Source organism: Xyrauchen texanus, chromosome 13 (genome assembly GCF_025860055.1).
Source record: "Xyrauchen texanus isolate HMW12.3.18 chromosome 13, RBS_HiC_50CHRs, whole genome shotgun sequence".
Classification (NCBI taxonomy): Eukaryota; Metazoa; Chordata; class Actinopteri; order Cypriniformes; family Catostomidae; genus Xyrauchen; species Xyrauchen texanus.
In genome coordinates this window covers 28,968-50,544 of record NC_068288.1, presented here as the reverse complement: position 1 = coordinate 50,544, position 21,577 = coordinate 28,968, and the positions used below count along the sequence as shown (strand labels likewise).

Genomic DNA, 21,577 nt, shown 5'->3' with positions numbered 1-21,577 from the left:
GCAAGTCCGCCCATAGAATATTAATTAAGATTAAAATGACCAACTGGTTACCAACACACAACTATTGATTCACAACGTTGCTACGGCAAACAAGCATCGTCACAAAGTTACGTTGTGGCAACGAATCCAGGAATTTCACTTTTCCGGTTGTCACGACGTAACCACTTACGTTGCCACGACGAAAGATTTGTAATGTTATTACGTTGCCGTTACGTAATGGTCACGTAATTTGGCTAGCTGGGAAGTCTGGATTAAAGCAGTAACCTGTACACACAAATCACTCACTGAGACTCAGTGCATTTCCGCGAAACAGCAAAGCAAGAGGATTAGAGTTATTTACAATGAAGACTTTTAGTGATTGTACTATTTATCAACTCATATGTAACTTAATCCTGCAGACCAAAATTAACATTTAATTTTGTAATTCAGCCAACTTAATTAGTAGTCTAACGTTTAATTTAACAATTATTTACACGACAAAAGTGCATGTAAAAATAAAACATTACGATTCATAGCAGCCTCTATCTGCAGTCAGACACTGACACCATGCGGGATGAGCAGCAGATTGAATTATCATTGACATAACAGTCAGTCAGTCTGTGCATGATTATAAAACGTACAAGTTGTCTGCCCATTTCCCTTTAATACACTGAAATAACCTGAAGCTCATATTATATTAAACAAGTCCCTTGAAATCTGGTATGGTATGACCAGGTGGACTATACAACGCTATGCCAAAACATTTAAATGGAAGACTCTTGCATTTTTGTTGAATGCGGTAATTGAACGCATAATGAGTTGAGATGGAGACTGATGTAATATCAGGACAGTGATAACAGGTGACTCCTCCTCCGAGCGGCGCTTTACGTACAGACGTAAACACGTGCTGATCCTTCACACAGGTCTCTGTTGGTCTTCACTTTGCTCCATCCCTCTCCTCCCTCACCATTCAGCAACAGCACCAGAGATGGCGGAACACATCACAGCGGCGCTCTCTCCAGCCGTGAGCCCGAGCTCCGAGCCGCCGTCCGGTGCGCTCACTCCCACAGAAGGCGGAACGCAGCGGCTCCTGTTTACGCATGACCTGGTCTCCGGAAAACACGGCGGAGCGATGCGCTTCGGGCTTGTACGAATGATTCACGGCGAGGAGGATTTTGAGGATTCAGACTCGGAAATTGGCGGAGGGAGAGGAGGAGGAGGTGGTGGTTGTGGTGGTGGCGGCGGCGGCGGCGATGGTGGAGGCGCTCGCAGCAACTCAGACAACGAGAGTGGGGCGGCGGACACACGGTCATGGCCTCTCGGAAGAGGGTTCGTGCGAGTTCAGTGGTATCCCGAAGGGACGAAGCAGGATGTTCGGGAAACGAAGGTATTGAATGCTCGTGATCTTATTGTTCTTTCCTTATCACAGCTAAACCATGATCGACGCTGAATAGTCCACTTTCATTCTGTTGGTCTTCATATGTAGTCATTTAAACCAGGCCGATATATGTTTATTAAATTTGACTTTTCATCGATTGTCATAACATGACTAAGATGAAATGATAATATGGTTTATATTGCCCAAAAACGATGTCTTGGTTTCGCCGCTCACTCGGTTTTATGACAAGCTATAAACCTCGTATAGGCTAATATCTTTCGAAAGGTCGCAGTTACAACACGTATAAAAATCAGTGGAGTAAAATGGGAGCTGATAGGCAGTGGACAGATGTCTCAAGCTCTTGAATGTCACGTGCCATTGATTATCTCAAACGTATATTATTTAGTGAACCGTGGACAGCATTTCCAAGCGCTTGCCAATAAAAATGTGTATCCAGTTGAACGAATAGAAAACGATGTCAATGCACGGTAAGCCTGGATATATAGTCCTTTCTCTGATGCTTCTGGACTTCTATGTGCTAATTTGTAGGATGCTTAGAGATGTGCTCTTTTGTTTCAATGTCCTGTTAAAGCATCTGACTAGAACTCGCCATTCTATTCTCCAGTTCTCAACTGTATTTTCAGAACTGTGAATGAGAATCAAACACTTCAGCTGTTGTTCCTAACAAAGACATACAGTCCGATATATCACCACCCCACCCATCAATGCATGGGTAAGGCCTGGCATTAGCACAAGAGTCAAATATGTTAGATTATTATTAATTAGATTATTATCTAGTGTCACTGCAGAACCCACTCACAATTATCCACACAATTTGCTAACAGAAAATAGTATAGACAAATAGGCTTTAGACATTATGATGCTTAACCTTTTCCACAAAATTAGTCTCATACAACGTGCAGATGCCTTATCAGCTCATCGATGTGTTAGTTTAAAAGAGTGGTGGATATGTAAAAAATTTATAATAAAACAAATATATATATATTCTCCCACCCAGTCATTAATGAAACTATGCACAAAATGACTGTCATACAGAAAGGCCATGAGGGCAATGTCTACGTTTTGCTGTCTTGTACCATAAGGGGTCATTCGGGTTCTCCGTGAGTCATACTCCTTAATAATGTTATCTATACTTAACCACTATTTATGCATTGTCTTGACCACTTGTGATAATTTCAAGATGGCTGAGATGGTCTGAAATGTATATTTCTCAGAGATGCCCTACAATTTTAGATGTGGTGTCTGAGCAAAGTTTAAGTAATTCAAGCTGTCAGTAGCTGGGTTTCTATCCACATATTTCTATGTGCATTTTGGGATATCGCCTAATAACTGCTGGACTGAAACTCCAAGATGCAAATAAAATCTTATATGCTTGCTTGAGGTAGATAAATCTTTTATTCAGTGAAAAGAAATGCACAAACTATGATGGAAACGCATTCACTGAATAAACTCTTATTGAATTTATTAGGAATACAAGGGGTGCTTCGCATTTCTGAAATTGTGCATCCTCGTTTCCTTTCCTTGCTTCCTCTCCTGAAGTTGCAGCATCCTCCACCATATTCTCCCGTCGACGTTCGTGGGATGGTGCGCATGAAAACATGATCGGAGGGATATGCTGATGTTAACTCAGAGAAGGTGCGCAACGTTTAAATCTGTCCATTTGATCAATTTCCGGGTCACTGGCTTGAGGACGGAGGAGCGAGGAAATGAGGACGCACAATTCATGAAATAAGAAGCACCCAAGATGCGCATCAAAAAGTAATGTAACTATATAATTGGTTCATAACTGGACTAACCAGCAGACCAATCATTACTTCTGAAATAGTTGCTCTTGTAAAATAATCCATATCATTCAAAGTCTGCAAAGAGTTTTCAGATCAAATAATTCAAAAACAAACTTGAAATGTGCCGAAGGGCTTGTTTATGGACACTTTTAAAAAATATATTATAAATCCGCATGGCAAAGACAGATGGAAGAAGGAACGCACACGCATAGTGCGTAGTTCTAAACCACAATTATTTTATTAATAAAAGATTCACAGTTGCTACATTTTATCCGGAAGTGACAGTTTTGTTCTTCTGAACTCATGGGATGGAAACACTGCTTTATTCGCACATTATTATTTTTGTGATATTATGGTATCACGTAAATTAATTTCACAACTTTGATGGAAACATAGCTAGTGAACTGCTGCATGTGATATGCTGGGAACAAGTGCCCGTAGTTGACCAAAAAAAAATGAAAAGAAACTTCTGTCATCATTTATTCACCCTTGTCATTCCAAAATGTCTGACACAAAAGGTGAAATAGTGAAGAATATTCTGGATTCTATTTTCAATATAATACATTTAAATGGGGATTGGTGCTATAAAGGCCCAAAATTACCAAAAAAGCACCATCAAATTATCATAAAAGTGGACTTATAAATAAGTTTGATCCCCAAAACATGTATTTGTTTATTTAATAGGGACAATGCACGTTAATGAACATCAGTATAAGTACAAGTTGTAAACATGCTGGATTTTAGCAACATTGCTAATTTTATGAAGTTTATTTACTTTGCTGGCAGCCCTGTTTGTCCAAATGTGGTCATCAACACACACATACCGCTTTCTATTGGAAAGATATGATTTCATCCAAAGAATAGCTTCTGAAAAATGTAAGTGTTTATTTAGATAAAATAACCTAGTGGTCGGCGGTATCAAATGCCTTTAAGTCTAAAAAGACAGCACAAACACAGGCACTCTTATCCAATAAACATTTGACATTTTCTACTAAGACACAGTTTGCTTATTCTGTAGAAATGATTCTTAAGTTTGATGGACATGTTCGATTGTACATTCTTACAGTCAAAAGTTGATTGAGGTTGCGGAGTCAGACACTCACCAATGGATGTTTCTGCCGTTTCAGAACCAATGACATTTTCTGTCATTAACTTCAAACTTGATGTGATGTGCGTAAATGTGCCATGTTTAATTTAAGAGCTAAAGAGGAGGGCAAGATTTTCAGTGATTAATGACTTAAATGTTGGATTCTTTATCACACAAAGCTATAGTTGGTTACAGAAGACTTTGAATTTGGTGCATGAATCATATAGTCTACTTTTATGATACTTTTTTGTCATCTCGGAGCATGACAGCACCTGTACCATGGACGCTGGGTTGGGGAGTAACGGAATACTTGTAACGGGATTACGTATTTAAAATACAAAATATAAGTAACCGTATTCCACTGCAGTTACAATTTAAATTACTGGTAATTAGAATACAGTTACATTTAAATAGTATTTTGATTACTGAAGAGATTACTTTGCATTTTATTGTCATTTGTTTCATTTAATATTTAGTCCTTTCAGATGGAAAACATTTATCCATATAAATGATGCGATCCAAAGTGCATTTGAACAGCGGTGAAACAATTTCATAGGACGTGTTCATACGAGCAGACAGATAAGTAAGCTTGGAGCAGAAGAAATATAAATAAACCGTTACCAGGTTTATTTTTTTTTTTATCAAGAAAATTAATGTTGGATCATAATTAATTTTTTTCTAGCAAGACCTTTGATATTAGGGCAAATATCGTATTCTTGATGATAATTTTTGCATTGCTTTCCTGTAAAAATATCTAAAAATCTTTAAAACAAGATTAATTAAAATGATATTTTTTTTTAGAAACAACACTGCATAAGATATTTAGGCTTTTCAGAGAATGTATATTTAATGTGTATTTTGTCTTATTGTACTGGCAGAGTTTTTAATAGTCAAAACAAGTGAAAAATCTACCAGTGCTGAAGAAGTAATCGAAAGTATTTAAAATGCGTTACTGACCTTGAGTAATCTAACGGAATATGTTACAAATTACATTTTACAGCATGTATTTTATAATCTTTAGAGGAATACATTTCAAAAGTAACCCTCCCAACCCCGCTTGTAAGGTAAGAAGTTTCTTTAAAAAAAAAAAAAAAATCATAGTCTTTGGAAGTTCAAAACTGTAAGGGGGTGTGTAAATGATGATAGAATGTTCATTTTTGGGTGAACTTTCCTGTAAGACTGATGTCTGTTATGCTAAAGATGACTGTTTGCCCTTAAAGATATTTTCCCAGTTCAGTACAAGTTAAGCTCAATTGACCGCATTAGTGGCATAATGTTTATTACCTCTTCCATGCTTCGCTATATAAAAGGAAAAATCAAGGTTGCAGTAAGGGACTTACAATGTAAGTTAATGTGGCCAATTTTTGGAGGGTTTAATGGCAGAAATGTTAAGCTACTAATTTTATAAAAGTACTTGCATGAATGCTTCTATTAAAACTCGTGTATTATTTGAGCTGCAAGTTTGTTTAAATTGTCATATAGGGATTTTGGGTTTGTTGACAACATCGTCATGGCATTGAATTTATATGCCTCTATACCTCTATACAGAAATGGTTAATAAGTGATTTTATCACACTAAAATCAAGGAAACACGCATACAGTTTTTGTCTTGTGGCTATACCTTTGAAACAGTGAATATTAATGCTTTCGGATTGGCCCCATTTGCTCCCATAGTAAGTGTCTCATTGTATCCCAGATTTTTGCTTTTTTTAAAGGAATATTGTGATAATCAATATTATGCCACAAATGCTGTTGAGCTTAACATGGATTGAACCTGGAATATTTTTTTTAATTGATTCAGCACCTCGTTCCTATCCGAGCACAGATTTCTTCTTAACATTGCACCCATTTTTAGGCTTTTCAAATGAAAACGGATTAGTGTGGATGTGGCCTTAGAATCCCAGCAGAATTGTGTATACTCTGAGAAGACCACGCCTAATATACCAAGTTCACTGTGCGCCGTCTATAAATTTGTCCAGCATCTGGTGTTGCTGTCCAGATTGACTCATTATTTGCTTGCATTAACAGATATCCAAGATTATTTACCCCGTAATGTTCAAATAAACCATTTTCTATTTAGATTATAGTAGAAGGACCTGTAGCAGCACCCTAATACTACCCAGAGACTCTCAGGATTAATTCATATGTGTCTTGCTCCAGGCCTCAGTTTCACTATGTGTTCTCTTTCATAATCTACGTTAAAAAAACATAATACAGTAAAATGTTAATATCTGAGCTTTCTTTGTTGTGAGGCTCTTTATATTTTAGCAGTTGGCTGCTTAAAGGGATAGTTCACCCCAAAAAAAAATTCTCTCATCATTTACTCACCCTCATGCTATACCAGATGTGTATGTCTTTCCTCTGCAACACAAATTTTGTTTTTTTGGACTGTCTCAGTTCAGTTGTCGGTCCATTCAATAGGTGGCCAGAAATTGTAATCTCCAAAAATCCCCAAAAGGTAGCATCAAAGTAATCCCTAAAATTCCAGTGGTTAAATCCATATCTCCAGAAGCAATATGATTGTTGTGGGTGATATAAATATAAATATTTAAATCCTTTTTTACTATAAATCTCCACTTTCACTTACATATTGTGGAGCTTTATTATAAAAAAGGACTTAAATATTGATGTTTTTCTCACCCATACCTATCATTGCATTATATGGACCCACAGAGCTGAGATATATTTTTTTTTTGTGTTGCTATCATGTTACAATAAGTAAGCAAGAATTTTGCAATTACAGACAGTGAATCTGAGACTTTTATTTGTTCTGTTTGTGTGTCTTATATTTGAGAGGTTTGTCACTCAATGCAGAGAAATAAGTAATAAAAAAGATACCAACGCACTATAGGCTATTGAAGGACTGTTCAGTTCTGCTGTCGGTACTGGAGAAATTAAGAAAATAAATGTATTATTGCTATAAAGAGTAGGGTTGGGCGATGTCCCCTAAATTGGCAGTTGACGATGTTGACAGTAAAACATCGCGCTGGGGGGGGGGGGGTTTATATAATTTCATATAATTTTCAAAAATTATATGAAAAATTATAATTTCGTTATTTTACTAACCCAACTAATGACTCGTCGGCGCTTTATCAGTAGGTTGCACGACACGTGAAGCATTTATTTTTTTTTGCTTTCACTTAAGAAGAGTTGTGCACTTTTTATTTTAATATATCTCTTTACATAAATACTATTTTCCTCTTAAAAACTATAATTTCGTTATTTTACTATCCCAACTGACTCATCCGCGCTTTCCAATAGGTTGCACGTAAGGGGGAAAAATATTTCTTCCACTTAAGATGAGTTGTGCACTTTTAAGCACTTTTTATTTTAATATATCTCTTTACATAGATATTTTTTTTCTACTGAAAAACTATAATTTCGTTATTTTACTAGCCCAACTAATTAGTACTCATCCGGGCTTTTTTAATATATTGCGCCTAAGAAAAAAAAGTCGTCTTTGGGCAGCCTTCTTGTGAAGAGAGCAGCCACAGCCACGCTCACTGATGAGCAAAAGGTCGAGGCAGAAATGACCATGTACCTGCAGGAAATGGCCACTGATGGGAAAGAGGACGACAAAATGTTTCCGTTCATTGCAGGATTAGCACGGAAATATCTGTGCATATGTGCTACCAGTACTACGTCAGAGCGGGTCTTCAGCACAGCGGGTAGTGTAGTTACTCCAATCCGCAGCTTATTAAAACCAGATAAAGTGAATATGTTGGTATTTCTGGCCAGAAACATCGAAATTTAAACATGGTCTATGGTGAAAGATATTAGACTTTACGCATTTTTCGCCCCTCCGTTGCGGAGCTATTCGATTTTGCATATTATTTTTTAAACGTTCATTTGTGTAGTTCATATGACCACTTTACAATATTTCAATAACATAATTTATTTTGTATCCTGTGCTGAAGTTAATTGTGCTGCTAATTATAAGTGAAATGTTAATGCCGAGTTTCGGTCTGAGTGTTGTTCCCGTTTCATTTGTTGTTCTTCTATGTTTTAATAAATGTGTGTTATTCATATTCACGTTGTTTCTTTCATTTGATTTGACATTATGGATTTATGGCCAAGGAAATTTTTCTTTAAAAGTATTAACCAGACAAAAGTTATTTGATGTTCGCTGGTCTGGGTTTATCTTAAACTGCCGCTTCAGTGTATACAAGAGCTATGTGACAATGAGCAAGATTTTCTGAGACACTACAACTACTAATAATTCATTAATAAAGGCTATTTTCTTGTAGCCTACAACATAAAATATTTTAATCTAAATGTACAGTGTAAGACATGTTAAAAAAAAGACAAGAAGCTAACAATGTCAAGATCAATATTTGTGTAGCCTGCCTGACACGGTATTTTAACACGTCACGTCTCTGGCATATACTACAGTATTTAAAATAGCATATATGCATTAGTTATATTCTCAATTTAATTTACAGAGCAATCCCTGCAAAGTTTTTAGGTTAACTATAGAAGAGACTAGGATTAGTGAGTCACACTAGCAAGACTCGCAAAAGGGGGCGTGGCATGGCATCACGATGGTGGCTCTACATCGTGATGTTGGTCAGCCATCACGATGGACGATGATATCGTCCATCGGCACAACCCTAATAAAGAGAAAGTTATTTTATCTTGCCAGCCATTTCTATGTATAATAATATGAAACCATTTGTCTGTGATGCAATAGAGAGAGAGAGATATCTCTCTCTCACACACGCTGTGCCACAGTGAGCACAACACGAGCCCTGCTTAATGAGTGACAGAACCAAACATTCAAACGTAGCCTGGTTACACTTTAGATCTGTGATATTAGTCTGATTTTATTTTAGATTTCGCCTTCCAAAGATTATAAAAATAATATTTATACATAAGCCGCATTCTGTCTAGCACAACTTCCTTCATTTCACAGCGGTGCACTGACATTTCTCCCTAAAACTCAAACTTAACGCCAGAATCAGCACGATCGGTGATTGTTGTAAAATGCAGTCTAGCTACTGTTGCTAAATTGCGGGACACGTTTAATAATAAAAAGAGCGCAAGAGATACCGTTCCCAAGGCGGCGCACGCTCCAAAACGGACCGCAACGAGACAAGCAAAGTATAGGCTACTTTGGGTTTCATGTGCGTGTCTAAACGATCAACTATACACAAATATGTCAAAACGACCGGCTTGGAGATTCACTGAAACACAGTTTATGTCTTAAATGGACGTAGTTATGGAAATAGTTGGGAGAAAATATGGTGCATCAGGAGCCTATTAGATCTGCACTCAGTTTTAAAGGGGAAGCAGTCAAATAAGCATGCTGTCGATTGAGCCATTACTGCAAATCAAACAACAAAAGGCAAAGAGAAAATCACTTACAGCTCTTGAATGAATAACTTCTGCAATAATCTATCTATGATAAACTATGCAATGTTATTTTACAATTGATTACTTTATTAGATTTCTTTTTAGACCACACCTGAACAGTAATGTTAGTAGACCTTCCTGAAATTAAATCACTGTGCCTATATAACGTTTATCTTTGTGTAATATATATATATATATATATATATATATATATATATATATATATATATATATAACAAAAAGAACCGTTAAGAATACCGTTAAAGTACCGGATCGATAATCAGTATCGGTAAGATAGTAATACCATTAAAACCTTAACGATACCCATCCCTAGTTATGCCTGTGCTTCTCTTGGATGCTCTGAATATTGAATTACGTGTCTGGATTGCCCCTTAATTAAAGCTGCATTTGGATCTCAACCTTCGGGTCTCGGAGCAGTTCGTAACACCTGCTTTGTTTATTTAATATATTTGTTATACATTATTTATACAATATGATTTTACATTATACATTTTTTTATTTAAGTGTACAAGTGCAGATTGGTCAAGTGTTCAATAAATGTATTTGTTGAGAAATTTTATCTATCATAATTAATTATATGTGTTACATTTTATCTTTCAAATAAAAGGTTCAAGTAAGAGGTTAAAAACAAGCACATATCAGCCAAAATAAATCTGCAGCATTTATCGGCCATCGGCCGACCCGGATTTCAAAAGATTGGCATTGCATCAGCCTGAAAAAACCCATATCGGTCGACCTCTAATACTGATATATTTGTCCATTTATTGCCATAAATTGCCATTGTTGGTTTGTAAGAGATCAGTTGTAGTATAGATGAGATCAGGTAGCAAGGAACACCCTGCCAATGACCTGTGTGTGTGTATGCGTGGCATTTCTATAACAACTGCTAGAACATGGCGTTAACAATGGCAGTGTCATGGGTTTGATTCCCTTGGAATAAATGTTTTAATTTTGTAGATTATTTGCACTGTAAGTCGCTTTGGATCAGTGTCTACCAAGTATGGCTGCTCGATAATGGCAAAAATCATAATCACAATTATTTTGAAATCATGATTATTTAACACGATTACTCATTGACTTTGAACATTGTCTTTTTAACAATCCTTGAACTTGAAATGTAAACTGTGTGTAGGGTTGTAAAATAAAGGAAAGCCTCCATCACCACCATTAACAGCAGGGGTGCTCACACCTATATGTAATGAGATCTACTTTTTAATCATGTTATTGCAGCAAGATCTACCATGTGTAGGGCTGCAACTAATGTTTATTTTGATAATCGATTAATCTAAAGATTATTAGAACAATTATTCGACTATTCAGTTGATTATTACAATGATTAATCATTAGCTCTTTACCGATTATTCAGCTTGTGCCCAGAATTGAAAGGTTGTATTAAACGTGCTTACTAACAATAAAGAGGACAAAATCATCTTTTAAAAATACCTCTAAATAACATGCACTGAATTTCAAGGAATCTTTTTTTAAGTATAATTCAGTAAAAATTCACTGCAAAAAACCTATTGTAATGTAACCCATTATAGTGAAGAGTGGAGCTTGAGATTACCTTGAGGACAGGTAAAATATTAGATTGTTCTACAGTATATTGATATACTTGTTGAGCAATTGCTATGCAAATCAAATCCTGGTTTTCCAATTAGCATGCATTTAGTATGCTAACATTCACTGTACTAGCTTGATCTAGTTAGGAGTAGGGCTAGGTATCGAGTTCGATACATATTAGGCACCGACCAAATTGCCTCTAATCAATCGAGTATCGATAAATGTCTTGTCGTTTGGTACCAAATTTAGATACTTAAGGGGTTAATCTCGTCAACGTCAGTGATAAGCATGTAGCATGCTAGATGTGCCCAAATCTAAAAGTGCTGGTGATTGGATGACTTTAGGCATCAAGGGAAAACACTAGTATCAGAAAATGGTTTTGAGTTCCACGGCTGAGAATGAATGTTATCTGTAACATTGCTAACACTGTTATACATGACAGAGAAATACTAATTCGTAATAATTAGCCTTTAAAATATTATATTCACAAGTGCATGCACGAAGTGAGCTGCAGCGACACTGGGAAAAGTGGTAATGATTTTGAATGTGTCAGAAAAACCAGCAAGAAATGCACATTTGGGTTGAGTATACAGACGATGATCTCTGGATCAGTGATGCTCAGAGTGATCACCAATAGCTGATGCCTTTGACCATGTCATGACGATATTTGGCTCGTTTTCCCATTAATCTATTAAATTATTATTCGACTTAATAATAATATCGAATTAATATAACAAATAATTTGCCCGTAGATGCAAAGACACACGTTTGAAGAAACACTGTATAATATTATAAAGTACAGATGGCAGAAAAGCCATATATGGGCATATACGATGCGCTGATACAGAGGCGTGCAGTTTCGTGGAACACGCGCATCGCAAAGACCTCACACTTTGTTTCTGCTTTACGATTAAAAATTTTTTATGAGTGCTGCAAATGACCTCCGACATCTCAGTTCAGGAGATGCTTTGAGCTCAGTTCACTTTATTTCCACAGAGCAGTTTGTGAACGCAACTCTGAAGCCTGTAAAATAATACAAACTAATTATGTATAAAATAATACAAAAACACGTTCACCTCGAACCATGATTGTTTTTTCAGTGATTATCATCATCATTATAATTATTATTTTTCATTTATAATTGTTTTTATGTCTTCATTTGTATAAGTAATTTTCTGCCTGCATGTTTAGACAGATACTTGCCGGAAAATGGATGGATGGATGTGTGTGTGTGTGTATATATATATATATATATATATATATATATACACTCACCTAAAGGTTTATTAGGAACACCATACTAATACTGTGTTTGACCCCCTTTCGCCTTCAGAACTGCCTTAATTCTACGTGGCATTGATTCAACAAGGTGCTGAAAGCATTCTTTAGAAATGTTGGCCCATATTGATAGGATAGCATCTTGCAGTTGATGGAGATTTGTGGGATGCACATCCAGGGCACGAAGCTGCCGTTCCACCACATCCCAAAGATGCTCTTTTGGGTTGAGATCCGGTGACTGTGGGGGCCATTTTAGTACAGTGAACTCATTGTCATGTTCAAGAAACCAATTTGAAATGATTCAAGCTTTGTGACATGGTGCATTATCCTGCTGGAAGTAGCCATCAGAGGATGGGTACATGGTGGCCATAAAGGGACGGACATGGTCAGAAACAATGCTCAGGTAGGCCGTGGCATTTAAACGATGCCCAGTAGGCACTAAGGGGCCTAAAGTGTGCCAAGAAAACATCCCCCACACCATTACACCACCACCACCAGCCTGCACAGTGGTAACAAGGCATGATGGATCCATGTTCTCATTCTGTTTACGCCAAATTCTGACTACCATCTGAATGTCTCAACAGAAATCGAGACTCATCAGACCAGGCAACATTTTTCCAGTCTTCAACTGTCCAATTTTGGTGAGCTCCTGCAAATTGTAGCCTCTTTTTCCTATTTGTAGTGGAGATGAGTGGTACCCGGTGGGGTCTTCTGCTGTTGTAGCCCATCCGCCTCAAGGTTGTGCGTGTTGTGGCTTCACAAATGCTTTGCTGCATACCTCGGTTGTAACGAGTGGTTATTTCAGGCAAAGTTGCTCTTCTATCAGCTTGAATCAGTCGGCCCATTCTCCTCTGACCTCTAGCATCAACAAGGCATTTTTGCCCACAGGACTGCCGCATACTGGGTGTTTTTCCCTTTTCACACCATTCTTTGTAAACCCTAGAAAATGTTGTGCGTGAAAATCCCAGTAACTGAGCAGATTGTGAAATACTCAGACCGGCCCGTCTGGCACCAACAACCATGCCACGCTCAAAATTGCTTAAATCACCTTTCTTTCCCATTCTGACATTCAGTTTGGAGTTCAGGAGATTGTCTTGACCAGGACCACACCCCTAAATGCATTGAAGCAACTGCCATGTGATTGGTTAATTAGATAATTGCATTAATGAGAAATTGAACAGGTGTTCCTAATAATCCTTTAGGTAAGTGTATATATACATACACACACACACACACACACCACAGTTAGTTCTGGTCCTCAAATGATTGGACGAGAGACGTTCCATAAGCACTGATGGTGTGACACCATCAGCACTCCGACGCTTCACTGTGTGTATCACTCCACGTTCATGCTGTTCTAAACTAAAGTGTATCTGTTAGGAGTTACTGGCTTTATTTTTGAAATTAGATATGTTAGCCAGCAGGTGGTGGCAAAAGATAATTTTTGTGTGTAATATGAGCCAGTTGGTGATTTAAAGTGAATCCGTTAGTCATTGTTTACTTAGAACTGCGCTCCGCGATCGCTCGTATTACTAATACATTACTAAAACTAGGAAATGGCTTTAAACTGACAACTTCAGGATTAAGGCTCTTGCTGAGAGACACAACAGACTGATTTATTACAGAAATCAAGTGCTTACCTTTTATCAGAGTTTCCACATTGGATACATACTTTTTAAAATGGCGGAGGACATCGCTGTTTCTATAGTGAATGACTCTTGTGGACCGGCTACCGCAAAATAGAGGAATTACCCTGCTTGGACGTCTATTTTCCACAGAAAGCTGACAGCATCTCTGATTGGGTGTGGCAACAGGTGATTTATCTCTCTCTCTATCTCTCTCTCTCTCTCTCTCTCTCTCTCTCTCTCTCTCTCTCTCTCACTCTCACTCACTCACTCACTCACTCACTCACTCACTCAAATCCAGCCATCTATCCTTCTTTATCCAATAACTTGTTAGAAAGAGCACAAGCCGTGATACTATTTCTAAAGTTAACTTTGAATTACTAACGAAGTCTTGGACGCATAATTTGTTTTGAACCAGCAACGGCAGATTCTGATTCGTCGGTTAACCCTCTGCACGTCCTGCTGGATATTTTCGTCATTACAGCGGAAACAACTTAAAATACTCCATCATATTTGGGTATACAGATAAGTGTAAGACATCATTAGAGACTATGAAGGGTCTACTTTTATTTGTGTTCACTCACAATAACAACAAAACCTTGTGCTTTTGTAAAATATAAAGGGTGAGCTATCAGACGTCTCTGTCTCCACGAGCATATTTCTGAAACGCATCACAAAATTAACTGAAACTCCGTGAATACTTATCACACAAACATGAAACGTATGTCTAAAGAAAGCTTAAGATTTCTATTTTTAAATAAAACAATTCAAATTTAAAACAAATATTCTCCTGCAGTGTAATCTGTATGAAACAAAGCGATGTACAGTTTTTAGCTAATGTGATCACACCCACCAGCAGAGCGCACCATTCATACGCTAATGTGCTGAAGCGATCAAGGCAAATGGCAAACGCAGTGAGGTTTTATGTAAACACAATTCATTCACTTTACTGCGCGTTTGTAATGATACACAGGCGAGGAAACTCCTGGATAGTAAGGAAGAGTTAACATTTCCTCAGAAGAAGAGCAGGAATCCAGTGAACGTTTGTATTTTGAAGAGAGACTTGATCCAGCGGAGGATGCAATTTCGGACATGTCAGTCATTTAGTTTTCATTAGTTGACATGCTATTTTATATAAACATGTACATTATTTTACTAGTGGGACTGTTTCTATACTTAACAGCCAGTTCAGAGTATTGAAATTTGAAATATGTCCTAATAAGCAAGTTTTAGATGCTACATTTAAATGCTGTTTTGGCTAAAGCAGGTATTTAAATTGTATGCTGTATGATATAAACATGATATGTAATATGATATTAAAATAATATGAATGTTTATATTATATTTTATCTAGTGTTTATGCTGCCTCATTATCATCAATGCTTGTGCTTGCAAAGCTTGCTGTTCAGGTGTAAATGAGTAAAATGCAGTTTAAATATGCCCAATATCAGCATATTATAATCATGTGACACTGAAGACTGCAGTAATGATATGGAAAATTCAGCTTTGATCACAAATTGCATTTTACAATATATTCAAATAGAAAACTGTTCTTTTAAATTGTAAAAATAGTTCACACAATGTTTTTACTGTATTTTGGATCAAATAAATGCATTCTTGGTGAGCAGAAGAGACTTCTTCTAAACTTTTTTTACGGTGGTGTAGGTCTAAAATTAAGCAAAGTTTTATGTAAAGAAAATGTATAGTCAGATTACTTCTTTTAACTTAAAACTTCATCATAATCATTAAGTCTCCTCACATCCGTTCTCTGGGTGCTAAGGTGGGACGTCTATCTGCTTCCGATAAGTACTATTGAGCTCTCATCCAATGATGCACTGGAGCTCCGCAAGGACCGCCTCCCTCATTTCCATGTTGCACACAGAAAAGTAAAAATAAATACATGTATAAATAAATAAATATATATGGGAATATATAAATATGGAAATAAATATATGTGGGAATAAATAAATATAAAAAATAAATGAACACATAAATAAAAAAAATATGCAAAATAAATGAGTAAATAATTAAAAGCTAAAAAGAATAAAAATAAAGTTTAAAAATAAATATAGAAAATAATAAAGGAATAAAGTCATGAAATAATAAATTCAGGAATAAATTTAATTAAAAACTATCTATATTTGTTTTATCAAGACATTTATTCCTTTATTTATTTTTGTATTATTACATTTATTCATTTATTATTTATGCGTGTTTAGTCCTCCATATAAATCAGCACTCAGATAATATTTCATCAGTATAATTATAGTATTGGGTTTAATATATGGCATTGTAGTTTTGACTTAGTCCAGAAAACCACATCTTTTTCTTATGAAAAAAATGGAACCATGAATTTTCAGGGCTATTCTTATGGAGTTCAGGTTGTTTTCATCATAGGTGTTGCATTATAACACAGTCTAGTTCTTTGAAAGTTTGCTTTTTGGAACTTCCACAAAATCTGTGGAGTAAACTAGTGGCCCAGTTTGGCACAACATTTCAGCACGGCCATACACAGCTTGTGTTCACACTGCGAATCACATCTTAGTAATGATAATAAACACTATGATTTTAGCTGTGCCAACAGATTTTGAAACGATTAGGTAAAACATTTTAAAACGATGAAGGAAAAGGGATGAAGTCTGTTTTTAAGGTGTGGCTCCTGAGTCATGTACTGCTGCCTTATGGTGCTGCTTTATCTCCTCCTTTTCTCTTACACACATTCATGCACATACACAGCGTTTTTTCATTAGTGCATGAAGTCAAAACAAACATGTAGTGAGCAGATTCTTATTGATCTTTGTAATCAATCCTTGTTTTGGGCTCAGCCAGTTAAAGTTACTGCCAACTGAACAGAGACACAAGCTGGTTCCTATCAAAAGAATTCACAAAACAATGATAATTGTATCTTTTTCTTTTTCCTTGAAATAAACTTTTACCAAACCAAGTATCAGTGTTTCAAAGGATGAAAGAATAAAGGACAAGAATCCAGCTGTACCATTGTGCATTGTCAGGAAATATTAAGATAAAATTATAATTCTCATATCATCTGTATACTGCAAGTGATCCATTCAGCTCTCTCTATTGTGTGTGTGTGTGCCTGTATGTGCTCGTGTGTGTGAGAAAGAGAAGAGACTTAGCTGGAAACACTGGAATATCTGCCCATTTCACTCTCCACTTCCCACCTGACTGTGCAATACTACACACTGTACACTAGGGCTGGGCATCGGCAGTTACCTCACAATATGATACGAATTGCGATACTTATGTCACGATTCTATACAGTATATTGCGATACATATATCACGAGACAGATTTGATTCAGATTCACGAGCTTTCAGTTCCAATTAATTTACATTTATGCATTTGGCAGACACTTTTATCCAAAGCGACTTAAAGTGCACTTATTACAGGGACAATCCCCCCTGAGTTAACCTGTAGTTAAGTGTCTTGCTCAAGGACACAATGGTGGTGGCTGTGGGGATCGAACCAGTGACCTTCTGATTACCAGTTATGTGCTTTAGCCCACTTCACCACCACATATGGGCATATTTCTGTTATAATGTCCATTTAGCTTACAGTATAAAATAAATTGTCTTTCAGCTAATTCTGCTATTAATACAGTGGACCTTCAAACTTGGTAAATTACAGTAATATTAATTTAAATTTATTTGTTTTTTATAATTTTGGTAACATTTAACTTTTTAAAAATATACAAAGTCCATGTATTCATCAATAAATATGATGTCTCGAAATTCCATGTATTATATTGCATTTATATTTTTTGTTACTTGTTGGTTGTTTATATGCCTAATTTGTGCTTTTTAAAAAGTATTTTCAATTATATGTTTAACAAGTGCTAAAATGCTCATTAAGACCAGCGGCAGGGACTTTGACAGAAGTGTCTTGGTTGAATGGCTTCTTCACAGCATCTGTGCTATTTGCAGTTAGAATTGTGTGTTTATTTTGTTCTTTTTGATCAATAACTGACTGTAAAATACAGAAAGGATTTTAAAAAGAGACCTCAATGACAAATGGATTGTGTGGATCTCGTCTTTGGACTCGTGTCACACAAAAAACACATTTTTACTCAACACGCAGTCTCTGTGCTGAACTTCGCCTCTCGACTACTCAAACATTGGTGAGTGAAATCTGAAAGATTACCAGCAAGTGACTAATCATCACTGACATTTTTAATTTTCACACATTGTAGAGGGTTGCATATGGAATAAAAGAGCAACTTTAGGAATTTAAGAATTGACATCCGGATTGTTTAAATGAAAATTAACATTTCTCGCGATTAAGCAGAAAATCAATATTTTTGCCCGGCCATATTCTCAAATGCTTGAGATGCGCTCTCTCTTTTGTCTCTCTCTCTCGCCTCTGGAAGTGTTTGACTGCACTGAAGAACAGCACTTTGAGTTTGCACTTTGGACAACCTGCTTCTTTTTTATCAAAATGCTTGACTTAAGAACACACAAATAGTTGAGTATAAATATAGATACATGGATCTAAAGTATCAATACAATATTTTGAGAAAAAGGATCACAATATTTCTATATTTGATTGTATTGACACCGCTCTACTGTACGCTGCCTGGTGCTTTCAAATGCCGTGAACTAGAGCTGACTAGGAGCTAGGGTTGTTCTAATTTTGGCTTTAGTACAATACAAGCCCTCGGGCCCATTCTTCGTAATTTCATTAGAGAGTTATCTGGATTTTATTGTTGACGATATGACCCGATCCTGGATTGATATGATCTTTGAAGGAACATCTCGGAGTTGCTGTCATGGCAAAAGGTCTAAGTTCAAACCTGCTCAGGAGCATGCTTATTTAATGTAAACAGGATTAGATCACACCTTTATAAGCAGATGCATTACTGGAAGTCTGTATCAGCTGCTGTATTATTCTTATGAAAGCAGCCTTTTGAAGAAAAGGCACTAGTTCTTTTGATGTTTTTATTTGTTTGTCCTGTGTTTAGCAATTTTTTTCCAATCAGTTTTACCAGAGACAAACTGCTGAACATTCGGCTGCACATACCAGACAATCTTTTCCAAGTTTTTCACTATTTGGATGTTTTGCTTGACATTTTAATTGGAGGCGCAGCTGTGTTGTTTAAGAGACGCAGGTGAGGGAAGCAAGCTGGTGCGCTGGTCAGGCTTCGTCAGCGCGGCTTTTGAACAGCGGTGCGGAGAATTCATCTTGCGAATCTCTGCTCTCTTCTTAACAAACGAACAGACAACATCTCCTCACCCATACAAACAAGGACTTTTCAATCTCTTCTGCCTTGTGCTTCACAGAAACCTGGCTGTGTGAATCCATTCCGGACTGCGCATTACATCTGCTGGGCTTTCAGCTGTTCAGAGCAGAACACATCGTGGAATTAACTGGGAAAATGAGAAGCGGTGAAACATGCTTTTACGTCAACGTAAGTTGGTGTACAGATGTAACAATGTCAAAGAAGATGTGCTGTCCTAATTTGAAAGCACTCTTTATTAACTGTAAGCCTTTCTACTCGCTTCGGGAGTTTTCCCTGTTTATTCTGGTGAGTGTTTATATTCTGCCACACGCGTGCATAAATGCAGCATTGCAACAGAAGGCTGATCAGATCACAGACACGGAACAACAATACCAAGATTCAGTTATTATTATTCTTGGGGATTTTAACAAAGCAAACCTCACACGTGAACTGCCCAAACACAGACAGCACATTACATGCCCCACCAGAGATATAAATATTCTGGATCACTTTTTTCACAACGATGAAAGATGCATATCGCTCTGTCCCTAGGGCAGTTTTTGGGACTCTCTAATCACTGTGTGGTTCATCATCTTCCAACCTACTGGCAGAAACTAAATTCAGCTAAGCCTGTAGTAAAGACTAAAGAGATGTGAAGAAGAGGTGTGCCTTGTTTTCCGAAAACAAAAGACAAGGAAAGCACATGCCCAGATGGTGTTTCAACCACTTGTCTAAAATACTGTGACCAGCTGGCCCTCATCTGCACACTGATCTTCAGTAGATCACTGGAGCAGTGTCCCGTGCTGCTTCAAATGCTCAATTATCATTCCTGTCCCAAAGAAACCCAAAATCACAGGACTTAATGTCTACAGACCCATCGTTCTGAGTTCTGTGGTCATGAACTCATTTGAAAGACTGGGGTTGGCCTGCCTGAAGGACATCACTGGATCCTTTCTGTATCCCCTTCAATTTGCTTATCGAGCAAACAGGTCTGTGGATGATGGTTGCATCATATCCTGCAACATCTGGACAGACCAGGGACATATACAAGGATCCTTTTTGTGGATTTCAGTTCAGCTTTCAACACAATCATCCCAGCTATTCTCCAGACTAAATTACACCAACTCTTTGATCCAATGTCTATTTGTCAGTGGATCACCAGCTTTCTGACGGACAGGCAGCACTAGTGAGTCAGGGAATTCACTTCTAGCTCATGTACAATCAGCACTGGTGCCCCTCAGGGATGTATGCTCTCCCTACTTCTCTTCTCCCTGTATACAAATGACTGCACCGCGAAGGACCCCTCTGTCAATCTGCTGAAGTTTTCTGATGACACTACTGTCATCAGCCTCATACAAGATGACGATGAGTACATATACAGAAGGGAGGTTAAAACAACCTGGAGCTGAACACGCTCAAAACTGTGGAGATCGTTGTGGACTTCAGGAGGAACACCCCAACATTGACCCCCCCCCTCGTCATTCTAAACCGCACTGTGGCAGCAGTAGAGTCATTCAGGTTCATGGGAACTACCATCTCACAAGACCTGAAGTGGGAGACCGGAGCTCTTTAAAGGAAACAACCCGGTATATTTAATAAAGCTATAACACATTAAAACTGCATTTAAGTTCAAATAATATGGAAGCAGATCATGTAATTAACTACAAACTCCGACTCTGGCATTTCTCTGTGCGGTCAGAACCTCTAAGGGGGAGAGATTGAAACTGTACCCGGCTGATACACACTTTGTCATGGGAATGCTCATCCCTCGAGCCCGCACTTGCTAAAGCTAGATTATAATGCGATGGCTCACGACTTATTGAATCATAAAATATGTCACTGTGCATTTCATATTGTGAAGAAAATTGGCTATACGCAGCTTTATTAATAAGAGTTTTTTTTTTTTTTTTTCAGTGAGTTAAGGATGGATTGAAGTGAACCGAAAGGTGAGAGAGGGTAGTCTTCGCCCCGTATACACAGCAACAAAATACTGTTATGATTTGTTTTTGGTTTGGCTTGTTTTCCAATAAGAAATCTAAAACTAATTTAAAACGTACATTGTCTCTAGCAGCTATACTGCAGAAAAAAAAAATTTGTTATCTGAGAATGTTGAATATAATATTAAAAATACAAATATTTTAAAATATCTAAAACTCCTTTAAAAAATATGCATTCACCTTAGAAGCAGCATATTTGATATTTAGACTTGCTTTTAGAGAATAGATCATGAATATACATATAGTTTGTCTTCACTGC

At 37.1% G+C, this 21,577-nt stretch overlaps 1 protein-coding gene across 1 annotated transcript; it reads left to right on the top strand.

Annotated features, from left to right (window-relative positions):
- The first annotated feature begins 733 nt into the window (after window positions 1-733).
- ube2o (ubiquitin-conjugating enzyme E2O) lies at window positions 734-21,271 on the top strand. Its single transcript, XM_052141536.1, has 2 exons — window positions 734-1,366; window positions 21,236-21,271. Exons 1-2 carry the CDS (start codon window positions 968-970, stop codon window positions 21,236-21,238), a joined length of 402 nt encoding a protein of 133 aa, XP_051997496.1. The 5' UTR covers window positions 734-967; the 3' UTR covers window positions 21,239-21,271.
- The last annotated feature ends 306 nt before the right edge of the window (window positions 21,272-21,577 follow it).